Raw genomic sequence first — 13,111 nt, 5'->3', positions numbered from 1 at the left:
GATTCTTGAAGGTGACAGTCAGTTCTAAGAACCTGAGGAAGTGATGGAGGTTTTGAATAATGCGGCTAAGTTGAACAATGGCAAGGCATGGAACTTACAAAGAGTTGCCATGGGGGGTCAAAGGAAGTATGGAAGCTTTACTGGATGATTTAGATGATTTTGAGATACAGGCAAACAGTGGTAATACCACTAAAGGTATGGATGTTAGGGATAGTTCTGTTGAACTGTCCATAGAAGGGGAAGTGGTTGGAGGGGAGTTGCAGAAAGAGGTTGTACCGCGTAGGGGAGCTGGAACACTGAAGGAATTTGAGGATGACATTCCTCGGGTTGAAAGTATGTTGAATGGAGGAATGGAACAGGGTCAATCAGACAACAAGAGAGATAGGAAAGCTCCTAAATGGTTAAAAGATGATTTTTTCGATAGAATATGTATAAATGTTCTTATGAAGTGTTGTATATAACTTATTAGTTTGCGTAAGGTGTTATTTTTTGTTGGTTATGTCCAGCGCCAAGATGCCCCTCTGAGAGTGAGTCGGGCACTATAACAAGTTTAAATAAGATAACTTAGAGAGGGGGTATAGGCTTGAGGTAGCTGGGCTGTGTGTGTGGAAACCAGGAGTAGATTCTTGGAATAACACGTGAGTGTTCCGTGAAGAAGCAGAACAGTGTGGGCTGAGAGAGTAAGAGGAACGTTTCCTTGGAGCTGCTGTAACCTACATCTTCAGATGAAATACATTACTTGGAACTATATGCGTCTGTACATTGAGTCAATATCACAACATACAACGATCTTACTTCGCATACTCTCGACCTTGATCACATCAAACCTATTCTTGTTTCAGTTCACATATCATTTCTGCACTACAGGAGTATTTTAATACATTGTGTATGACTGACAGGGTACTTTCCCTGGTACAGCCTGCCTATGTGATTAAAAAGTTGCATTTTTCCAGGTGTCAGGGAATAGGACCTTACGCTGCACGGACATTGTGAAATTTCTCCAAGAAGAAACCCTCTACTTAGAATTCCTTTGCCCCTTCCACCCTATATGGAACTCTCTTCCTCCCTCTAGAAGACTGTCTCTAACTCTTACTGTTCCGCAAAGCCTGGCAGCCCTTCCTGTTTACGCAACCCTATTCCCACCTAGGTTGATTCTGCTTTCTTTCAATGCTTGACATGTTTTTTTTCTGCATGTTTTCTATGTTTTTTGGTATTGTTTTAGTGTGTCTCTTTGTTCCAGTAACTACATTTTTTTTCCTGCAGTGGTTTATTTGTATTGTATCATTATTTAATTTGATTGCATTAATGCGTGTCATGTCTTACAATTGTTGTGCAGCACCTGTGTTTATGAATAAAAAAAAATAGATAATACCATGGCTAGGAGCAGGAGACAATATTAGGTCTTCATTATATGTAGATTGGTAATCCCAGTGGACCGACAATAGGATTTAGGGCCTGATGACGATTGTGACAGCCGGAGTTACTGCGTCCCAAAGGTGATGGATATCCTGTCCATCGTATTACAATTCCATTATATCATGTGGCACTTGTAATATGGCGTAAGAGATATCGGTCACGTTAGTGACGTAGTATCCCATCCGCCAAGATCGTAATCAGGCCCCTACTGACCACATCTGGATTATAAATGCCTGGGGAAAACTGGGGGCCGATGTTTTTCATCTAGACAGTCATGTGCATCACCAGGTGACGTGTCTGCGCGGAATGTCAGACAAAAATATGCAGAAATTGGTGAGGAAGCACTGATTCATGCATATGAGAAAGGAGCACACATTATTCCCCAAAAACTTAGAATGGGGAGTAATTCACTGTCACCCTCAGTTACCAAAACCACATGTGTTACCGTTGACCTTGATTTGCCCAAAAGGTTCACAAGCCTTCCTGAAAGAGAATATCCCACTTAAAACGCGCCAAGGGTTGCTGCACTGCGCCATAACAGAGAGCGCGCGGGTTCACTGGTGAGTGCCCCATACATGGCGTTAAAGTTCTTTAAGCTGCTTCCCTGGTGCCGCTTCGCAGACGGAAGCTGAGACGCAATGGCCAGCAGCTGTAGACCGTTAGCGTTTCAGAGTTCTCTCGCTCGTGTCACTAGTTTGTACCAAATAGTGCCACTTGGGGGGCTTCCGCCAGCTTTGTCGCGTATTATACTTTCGAATGAGGGAGTTTCTTTCTACTTGTAAAGCCCAGATTGCTCTGAGATGTTTTTACTGGCAATACGTTGTTGACACATTTGTGGGTCCTCGTACTTTCGGTCTTCTGAGCAAAGCTACAAGCTTTGCATTCATCCCCAGTGTGTTTGTGTGTTTTCACATTATTGCTACCCTTTGTTCAAGACAGACCTGCCTAGACTGCTAGATTTAGGGTTCTCCAGAACCAGGCACCCTACAGCCCATAGGAAACAGATATTCCATCTCATTCGATCAAAAATGTATCCAAACTTGAACACAACAGAGGTCTCTATGGGGCTGGTGTTACCTCTGACCCCCAGAGAAGACCAAACCTGAACTACCCAAGTAGCACTCCTGACAGATGATGGTAGTAGTGTACATGTACTGAAGGCATGCATGTCTCTGTGTGGTGGCGAAAGAAGGTGTGTCTGGGCCTTAATGAAATCTTCATATGCTCTTGTGTGCTTTGTCGTTTCAGCCACTGTGAGAAGATGGATAAGACCTGGTAAAAATGCAGCACTCCTGCAGCTGCTACAACGACAGCCATTGGCAGTGCAGGATAATGGACACTGGATCACTTGGGCACAACCACCGCAATACATCTTGCAAAGGCATCACAATCTGGTGTAGACTACAGACGACGCTTCGAAAACCTGCCACATTCTGCCAGCCTACTATTCTTGCCATCTGCCACCACGCTACCGTCAATCAGAACACCTGGACTGCCCTCCAAGGGCTGTTGAGCTCCTGAGTCCATGTGACACCCTCCACCCAGCAAAGCTTCCAGAGGAAATCCCGGCAATCTGTGGGTCGTCTTGACCACACCTAGACTTGCTGAGCTGAGTCTAGGCCACGAAAAGCACACCGGGACAAAAACTGAGCCAGGCAAACCTGGGCCTTTTGAGAAACACCTGGCCTACCTTACCTCACCAAACACGGGCTTCCAGAGATGCACATGAGCTACGTGAGCCATGCCTGAGGCGCCTGCGATCAATTTAGGCAGTACCAGCAGAATGCATGTTTTCTGAGCCACATCATACATCGGCGACCCGAGAGCCTGTGCCACACCCGGGCTACCTGAGCCATACCGGAGTCACCTCAACCACACATAGGCCCCCACAGCCATACCTGGGGTACATTATCCACTACTGGTCTCCATATCTGGACCAAATGAACTGCTATCTGAACGGCACCCCGGATCCAGAGCAGGGCCAGAGGACTCATCTAGCAGAGCCATAAACATGTGAAAGGGGAGCGGTAGACTAGGAAGTGGAAGAAGGAGCAAAATAAAGGGGATAAGAGAAAAGAGCAGTGGGAGCAGCAGGGAGTGAAACAGCGAGGATAAGGAGTTAAGAAAGGCACGAAGGAGAACACAAAACCATAAAAAAGGAGAGGCAGAAAAGTTTGAAAGAACAAAGAAAAGACAGCAGTGAAGGAAAGGGGAAAAGCGGATTGTGAAGAAAGAAGCTTGAATAATGAGAGAAAGTTGATAGAAGTGAAAAAGAGCACAAAAGCAAAAGGAAGAAAGAGTAGTGTTGAAGAGGGAGAGAAAGGTTCACAGAGGCAAAGGAGAGAAGGAGGTATTAAAGGAAGGAGAGTGAGGTAAAGGGGCAGATGGAAGTTCTCAGACTGAGCAAGGTGGGCGGCTTCGTAGACTTAAGTCCCTGATAGTCAAGTGCATTGTGGTCAGTGCCCGAGAGTAGGAAGGGGGAGGAGAGACCTGCAGACAGGAATCCCCTCCCCCTTACTTCTAGCCCCATCTTTTGATCCTTTCCAAGGTCTTCAAGTTCCTTTTAAAAACCTCAGTGGTGCTCAGGCCTCTCAGGGAAGGTATTTCTCTCTTCTTGCCCCACTCCATAGATTCCCCTTCTGCCTGCCAGGGTCCGGAGTTTACTTTAGGAATCCTCAGTTGGTCTGAATCTATTTATACTCAGTCGCGTGTGCCTCTGGAGATCAGACCGAACTCCGGGATCTCAACATGGGGATGTCCCAGGGTACCTACACCTTCCTCACCTGCTTTGCTGCCTTCTGGCTTATCTGGGGCCTCATCGTGCTACTTTGCTGCCTGTGCAGCTTTGTCCGCAGGCGGGTCAAGCGGAGACGGGAGGAGCGACTACGGGAGCAGACAATGCGCACCGTAGAGATGGAGCCGCTGGAGTATGAGGAGTACGTTAGCAGCCCGAGGATCCCTGTGCACCACCGGATGCGCAGCGAGCCACCACCTGCACCGCCAATAGTACAGACCAGGCCATGGTCCAGCAGGACTGGTAAGTAGCATGGGAGTGGCATGCAATTAAAATAAGGGCAAGGTAAGGGGTGATAAAGGTGTGGAATGGGGCACACCTTCTTATAGCTTGTGTAGTTTTAGCAACCAATATTTTATTATATGAGTAGGCAAGACAATAAATTAGACTTCTGGGACATGATTCATATGATTAAGATATCACTCAAAATTTCCATTCTTGAACACTTTAGTGTTTTGAGCAGGGGGCAAGCAGCACATTTGCAACACTTATTGTGGCCATGACTGGAGGGGGCGTATGTACAGACCGGTCACTTACATTACTAGGCTTTTGGAAAGCAAGCAGAGGTTTTTCATGTGACCATCTCATTCTTTACCAGATGCAACTCCTTTATAATCATGTTTTCAATGGGTTACTCATGCTTTCAAACCAGTCTTTCAGCATATTTTTCTTTCTCTTGGACTTAAATATTATCAGTCAAATAACCCTGCCCTTTTCATAGACTGAGTAGGTGCCTTGAGGGCCTTCTATCTGGGATACTGTGCATTGAAATATCTAATTATCTGGAAGACTCCATACAATTCCACCTACCCTGCAAAAACTGTCCAAAATATAGGTTCTCCTACAAACCACTGAGGTGATGGCAACAGGCATAAGAGATTGTGTCATGTCTGTTTCAGACAGTGTTTAATTTGAAGGAAAAAAAAGTGCCAGGGCTCTAGTCAAGAGGCAGCTTGCACCAGCCCATTTCTCCTGTAAGCTACTGCCTAAAGTAGAACCAACTACTAACAATGAAAGTGGGGCGAGAATGTGGCGTAATGGGCAGAAATGCAGACTTCGACCAGGTTTGAGTCTTGGCGTTGGCTCAACTTCCTGTGATTCTGGGCAAATCGCTTAATCTCCCTGTAAATGAATGTGCCCTTAAATGTTGCTCATGAAAAGGGCCGGTGTTGATGATTAAGTGCCGGTGCTGAGCACCGGAAACCACCGGCTCAAATTAAGCACCGGTTTCAGATACAGTTGTGTGTAGAGGGCCCTACCATGATGACTAATACTCAAATCCAAAAATTAATTGTCAGGTGACCAGACTCAATGGAAATTTTTGTCTAAAGCTATATGAATAGAGCTACACTTTAAATTAGTTTGTTATGAGAACCGTTCCATAATCTAAAAAATATTATCACTATATCAATTGCAGACAGTCACTGGGATTAGAAAGGAATTGGTATCAACATATCTTTGACATTTAGGCAGGTGGGTGTCATAGAGGTTCACAAACCTTGTTCACGTGGAGTGCCTATTGCAGACTTTTGCTTTGTTAATATATGTGTTCTTTGAATAGGAATACATACTGGTTTAAAGCAATAAATATAAATTGTTCCATATTGGCGACCTTGGATATAGATTCATTATACAGTAACAAACCCCAGGACCATGACTTGATAGTAATGATAGTAATGAAGCAGGTACTTGACATAAGAGAATTATCAGGTACTAACATCATTCAATTTGGAAAGTGTCTGCATTGCTTTAAATAGGAATGTCACACTATTCAGGGAACATGGAATGACTTTGACTAGTGACTAATGTAACTTTACACTGGCTCATTTCATGTATGGATGTGCCTAGTCTACTTCTATAGTTTAAAGTATTATGCAACAATACAATAAATAATACTGAAAAAAGAACGATTTTTGCTGAATCTGATAAAATATTGCATTTATCATGAAATAATTATTGTTCGGGCCAGAAAAAGAAAGAGGAAAAAAGAAATATAAGCAGGTAAATGGACAAAAAAAAAGGAGATGAAGGAGGAAATTAAGGCGAAAAAGAAAGAAGAAAATACTGAAATGAATGAATAAATTAGAATGAGGAAAGCAAGAAGCAGAAAAGAAAGAAGTAGAGACAGAAAGAAGGAAGAGTACAACAGAAAGAAAATAAAAAAGAAACGGTGGAAAAGAAGAAATGTAAAAAGGTGACAAAGAAGGGAAACAAATTGGATAAAAAATGAACAAAGAAGGAGAGAAATGGGTAACATGAGAGAAGTGGAGTAAGAAAGATGAAAATGAATGAAAAAAGGACAATAAATAAAATAAAATAACGAAGAGGGGAAAAGAGAAAGAGGCAGAGGGGGAGAAAAGGGGAAAAGAAAGAGAAAGAAAGAACTAGAGACGAAGCAGACAAAGAAGTAGTGGAAGAAATAGAGGTAAGTTGAAAGAGGAAGGAAAAAGAAGGAACTGAGGAAAAGGAAAGGGAAATTGAGAAGGGGGAAGACAGAAAGGGGAGAAAAACAATTAATTAAAGAAAAAAGAAATACTGCGAGAAGGAAGGCGAAAAATAAACGATTGGGGTTGAAAAAGGTAACAAAAACAGAAATAAAGGTAAGAAAGAGATAAAAGTAAGAAAGAAGGAGTGAAAATTAGCGAAGAAAGGTGAAACGAATGAAAAAGTGGGTTTAAATAGTAAGAAAACAAATACAGACAAAGAAAAGCAGAGGAAAAGAAAACAAGATAAGGAGACAGAAAAAGGATGCGAGAAAGAAAGAAGAAGGGAATATAAGTAGAGAAAAAAAGAAGTAGAAAACGAAATAAAGGAAGAAGGAGAGAAAGGAGAAAGAAGCAGGAAGAAGGAGAGAAAGCAGGAAAGATGGGGAAAATCTTTTAAAAAAGAACTGAAAGACAGCAAAGCAAGGAAAAAGAAGGAAAGCTAAGGAAGAGAGGAGAAAGAAAGGTGACAAGAAGTAATGAAAGAAAGAAAGAATTCTTCAGAAGAGACTAGACTGCATCGTCATGCACTGTCTACCTCCAAGGCCGTCACAGAAATCGAACGGTGTTGTAAAGTGCTGCCTTGCAGGTAGGTAGCTGTCTATTCTCAATCCAGCGGACAGGCAATTATGTGCGGGATTCTCAGAGGCAACCTGGGAGCTACTGGTAGCTAGTGATAGCTCAAGCAGTGGGAGACGCGGAGCTATCATCTAGTGTTTTTTCTAATAAGTGTTTTTCTTCTGAGTTAGAGGCCACAAGTACACTGGAGTGCTAAGAGGCGGGTGGGTAGCAGGCACCGAGAGCTTATGGGAGCATGACGCTAGATCCCATGGCGTGCGCCCACGATACTGATGAAATACAACGTGAAAAGCCTGCTAGCTGGAGGGCCAGTCAGAAATGTTTTTATCCAGAAGAATGGTAGCTCATTGTACTCTGGGCTCGAAGATAGTGAGAAGAAGGTGTTTTAAAAATTCTATTTATTACAATTATGCTCATCACAGAAGAATTTACATCAGGACATGACAAATATCTCAATACATAAATGGCATGTGGAAAATGACAATATTTCAAAGCATAACATCAATCAGATGTGGGGGCGCCTTTATGGCCCATCCATTAGAACAGATCGGACCAATCCCACATTCAAAGTCTTGATCCCTCTAACGCCCGAACCTCCCCTATCAATATCCCCTGTAGGGTTGCAAAGCTCATCACACTTTCCTCCACTTCCTAGGACAGCCCCAGCTTTGATAGACCACCTTTTCCGCCCTCTGGCAGAAATCTAGATCAACTTTCCAGTTGGTCGATCTGGGTGGATCCGCATTGACCCATGCTCTTGCTATGTTTCACTTGGCTACCCCTTCTGCCAGCAACAACCAGATCCTCTGATATTTGAGCCAGTTTTCCTCCCTTGATATCATTAGTGAGAAGACTTGAGTTGTGACTTACATGCCAGGCAGGAATTACAGGGAGTTGCTGCTGTTCACGAGATAGAAGTTACTAGTTCTTGATGGTTTGCATTCCACGCAAGATTTGCTGAATGAATGCCTTCTTCCAGCTCTTTGAATGCACAATAGGGTGACTCAGTTATCTCTCAGGAAATTGGGTAAAAATTTGTGAAATTTGTATAGGAACTCATAAAGAAATCATTTACATAAAATATGTGTAAAGAATCGCGGGTGGCATTTGATAAATTCAGCCTAAACATTTTTGTACATGCAGTATGACAGTATAAAAAATCAATGCGTAATGAATAAAGGTGAACTATGTGGCAGGTGCACAAAGACATTGAATTTATATTCAACATTTTTTCAATACCACAGTTTTTTTCAGTCCAAAAATAACATTTTATGGAGAATGCCTCATAGACTGGAGAGTCAGCATGATTGCACACACCAACTCCAGTCATGTACGTTTATATAGTAATTTTATTTGTATACCATATCCTTTGTTGGCGTATCATCCACTCAACCATAAATAGAGAAATTGTTATTTTAAATAACATTGATTTCAGGGAAAACAACTTGATGTGAGATATTTGTCAATGTTTCAGTTTCATGAAGTGCAAATTTGCAAGACCATTTTCAGGATCAATTGTCCATATACTGAAAGTCGACCCAGGAGATAAATCGAACTAGATGTCTGCTGATTCGAGACAACAAGCCACATAGAAGTCTTAAGGTATAAAGATGCGGACCAGTTACCCAAAGCGAAGTGACAGTGGGGAAGAAACACCCAACATAAACGGACCATCAGAGGGCTGCATGTTTCTTCCTCGTGGACATGCAAAGAGAGGGTTTACATTAACAACAAACTCTTATAAGTGTCCTTGCAACCTACAGTGCTAAGCTTGTGGTACCTTCTCGGATCACCTTCTACCTGTTACTAAAAGTACTAAAGAATAAGTTTATATTAGAAGGGCTCGGTCAGTGTTGTAGAAATCTCCTACATAAAATAAGATAAAAAAACAAATGCTCTGCATCAAAGAAGACATCTCCATGAGACATCGTAGACAGTTGAAACTTTCAGCCTTAAAGAGAGGCAGGTCCAGGTGACTGAGCTCCTGCTCACTTGGAATAATCTATTTGTTTGGTCGACAGTCTAGTTGCTCGAGCACTACAAACAGAGACTGTTACGTTAAGTCATTGAATTCCATCCAGAGGGCACTGGTTCCAGCTTGACTGCAGACTCTTTTCCACTCAGCTAATCCCATCAAAACTAGAAGTCACATTCATTACATGCGGCCAATCAGCATTGTTTATTGTGGGCTTTCTGCTCAGGGCCAGAAGAGGTGCTTTGGAGAGGAATCTAAGCCTTCTACTCTAGCCGCGAGCATGGCTAGGAAGCCCCAGTGATGTCCCTGTGGTTCGGGCAACATCAATTCCCCCCACTTCTGGATGTGCACAATGATGGTGGATCTGGTTTACTCTTCACCACCACTATCAGTTTCTGGTCATGCGGGGCATATTAGATCTTTCAGTTGTTCAACTGCCGTGGCTGCTACCCCAAGATTTGCTAGCACTTCATGGGCATCTCCCAAACATTTAATGGAGGATCAATGTTTTCTCCTAGCAGGAATCGGTGAACCGGTCACACTTTCTGGAGAGAGCGGCGACTTCCACTCTCATTACATTCAACTCACCAAAGGAGTCTTTGCTCCTTTCCATTGAAAACGAAGGAGATAAAAGTTCATGCAAGCAACCTGTTATTGCTATTCTAGAATAGTTATTATGATCATGGACATTTACCATCTAAACCAGTAATACTTCAGATTTTCAAGAAGTTGACTTTGACTCAGGACCTTCCAAAAGTTTAATACAATAGTGGGCCCAAACCGTGTTTTCTTTGACATAGATGTATGCAAAGATCACAACCAGATTTTCCACCTTGTTATAAGACTTCAGCTATCTAAATTCAAGGTTCTCCCCTTTGTTGTCAATGCAGCTTTATCAGTGCTTACAAAGGTGCTGGCTCCAGGGTCGGCCTTTCTTTGGCTTAAAAAAGTGTCGGAAATTACCATCTAGGAGAATCATATCAGGATCTAGTCTCAAGTCTGGTGCCAGTCATTTCGGCCTTTTTTAATTTGGGATTCTTTGTCCTTTCTCGTTTCATCAAAGAGTGTTTCATTCACAGGATTCCTACTGGACACAAACTTGACAAGGAGAGAATACAATCCATGGAAGAGGCAGTTGTCCTCCTCCTGCAATGCACCACAGTGGTAGTCTGATGATTTCAGAGGCTTTTGAAGCTCCACGCCTCACTGATAGAGGAAATCCCAACACCAGACTGCATTTTCACCTCATCAATTCCACCTGGAAAGTCGCCCACCTATCCAAGACCCGTCTCTCAGGTGAAAAGCGCACTCACCTAACCTTCCTAAAGGCTGTGCCTAGAGTCTCATGCAGTCACAAGTCTCAGCGACATTGCGCTCTTCAGAGGTCAGTTGGGTGGATCACTAGCATGGCCAAATTCGCACTCCATCAACAAGTCAAAGTTGAAAGCAGTTTACCTAGGCTTGCAGCCTTTCTTAGGACAAAGGTAGACATGACACTGACAGGCATCATGCCAGCTGTCGAATAAATTAGGAAGTAGGCAGCGCACTTTCCCTCCACCTGTGCTACTGGTGAGAATGATCTAAAGATGGTCTATCTCCCAAGAGATTTACCTTCTGGTGTCTCAGAGTGCCGATCTGCTTAACCTCAGAATTCAACCAGGCATTCATTAAAAACATATTCAGGACCTGTGATTATCTCTTGTCAACTTCTACTAAGACCAACCTCACAGTCAAAAGCAAGATCTTCATCTTAAACACACATTTACCGAGAGTTTGTGTCTGGTGTTTTTTTAACACAAACCTGACTCAATGTCTACTGGTGGGATTTACAATCCAACGCAAATTGAGATTTATGTTGGGTTGTAACCTAAAGTAACCCCAACAAGCACAGTGCTCTGCCTCGCTTTACTTTGCATCAAGGGGGCATTCCATGAGTGGGCTTTTCAATGCACTGACCCATACAAAATTATTGTAGACCGGGATTTGCCCAAAATCCTGCGCCTATCTGAGGCAGGCATAACAAGGAGAAAGGTTTTCCATTTCTCCTCGTTTTTCCCTCTTTGCATATGTGCTGCATTCTATAGCACACATATAAAAGTGCCTTAAAGTATCGTTTTTGTACAGGAAGGAAATCCTTCCTGTACAAAAACTACACTTCCCGCAACGCTAGCAACCTTATTCTATGGCGCAAGAGTGTCTGTGTTGGAGCATGGCAGACAAAAGTGCTCCAACACAGGGAGAGAGCAGAACAGCACCACATCTTAGTAGATATGGTGCTGTTCTGCTCTCTCCCGTTCATGCAATGGAGAATAGCAACTTTACTTGCAGCTCTGCTTTGCATAATTGCATTGTAAATGTGTCCCTTAGAGAGTTGCAGTGGGCATTTGTCTGTGGGATAGATTAACAATTGACTGGTTAAGGAAATTCATTTGTGCTGTCATCTAAGCACCCTTGATCCCATTTGTCCCCCAGAAATTCCAGGAAAGGCACAGGTATTCTCTGTCCGTGTGGCCTTCCTTGTAGAAAAAGTGTGGCCACATGCCACATATTCAATCATGAAGTTGGTGACCAGTGGGTGGCTTTGGATACAGCATTGGAAAGTATGTTCTAGTCCTAACACTATTCTGTTGGGTACCCATTTGTTGGGCATAAGAGAAAATCTTGAGCTTTGACTAAAATAAATTCCATAAGGGCAACTTTACCATTTTTTTTTTTTATCAATTCTTTTTATTTGCAACTTGTTGGTCATTACACATACATAATCACATTTTCGTACGTTGCAGCAATCACAGATTCGTATACACACGTATTTAAGATGGCTTAGCCCACATTTTGCTGACAGTACAAAGGTCCTTACTGCGTTAAACTTTACCATTTTTAATATCACTTGCTATTTTTGCCAACTTTAGGCCAGATAGAATTCTCGTACTTCGCCAACATGTCTACTACCCATTTCTAGAATCCCTGTTTCCCTCATTATCCATTTGTATGACATCATGCCAGCAACATCTTGCATTAATCACATGTATTCTGTACCAAGTTTTTTATTTATTTTATTCACTCTCGTTTTCATGGAACATCATAATTGCTAACTTCTCTGCTAAAATGTGGAGGACTGTATCTCTACTTTTCAGTGTAGAGATATTTCTTGATTCTTAGTTTGAACTTTCTCAACAGGGTAATATAACTGAATTTTAATTCTCTGTCCTCACTCTCTTTGAAATCGGGGCAGATCTACAAGAAAGTGCCGCAGCGCGGCACCGCAAGCCCTTTGGCTGTGCCATGCTGCGGCACTTTCAGAGCATTCCTGTGCTCTCCCCTGCGCTGGTGCACAAACAGCTGCCATGCGCCAGCGCAAGCGCCTTTGCACCATGGTGCAAGGATGCCTGCGCCATGGGGAGATTGTTTTTGTGCAGAAAGGGGCACCTCCCTGCACAAAAACAAACACTAAAGGCATTTTCCTGTTTTAATGTGTGCTGTAGAATGCAGCACACATTGAAAGAGGAAAAAAAGAGGAGAAATGAAAACATTTCTCCTCGTTGCGCCTGGCTATGTAGCAAACTGACGCATTTCCAGGTTTACGATTTCTCGTAAATCTGGAAATGTGTCTGGTTCCATGGGTGTTGCGTGGGAACACCCACAGCAACACCCATGGAACGCCCCTTTCACGCAAAGTGCTGCGTGTAAAGGGGCCATATTTACAAGGACAGGAAAAGTCACGCAGGGTAGCTTTTCCTGTCCTTGTAAATATGGGGCAGAGAAATGCGCTGCCAGTGAGTCACAAAAAGTGACATCCTGGCAGCACAAGGGGCTTGTAAATCTGCCCCCAAGTACTAGACAGTGGACAAGTTGCCCACTCTAAAG

The 13,111-nt window shown here is 43.0% G+C and overlaps 1 protein-coding gene across 1 annotated transcript in view; it reads left to right on the top strand.

Annotated features, from left to right (window-relative positions):
- Window positions 1–13,111, top strand: part of PRR7 (proline rich 7, synaptic) — a 161,669-nt gene that overhangs the window by 93,682 nt on the left and 54,876 nt on the right. The window contains exon 2 of the mRNA XM_085618337.1: window positions 2,665–4,453. Coding sequence (XP_085474463.1) covers window positions 4,165–4,453 — 289 coding nt within the window. The 5' untranslated portion in view covers window positions 2,665–4,164. The remainder of the gene's footprint in view (window positions 1–2,664; window positions 4,454–13,111) is intronic.

This window comes from Triturus cristatus, chromosome 7 (genome assembly GCF_964204655.1).
Source record: "Triturus cristatus chromosome 7, aTriCri1.1, whole genome shotgun sequence".
NCBI lineage: Eukaryota > Metazoa > Chordata > Amphibia > Caudata > Salamandridae > Triturus > Triturus cristatus.
This window is presented reverse-complemented; position numbering and strand designations above follow the sequence as displayed.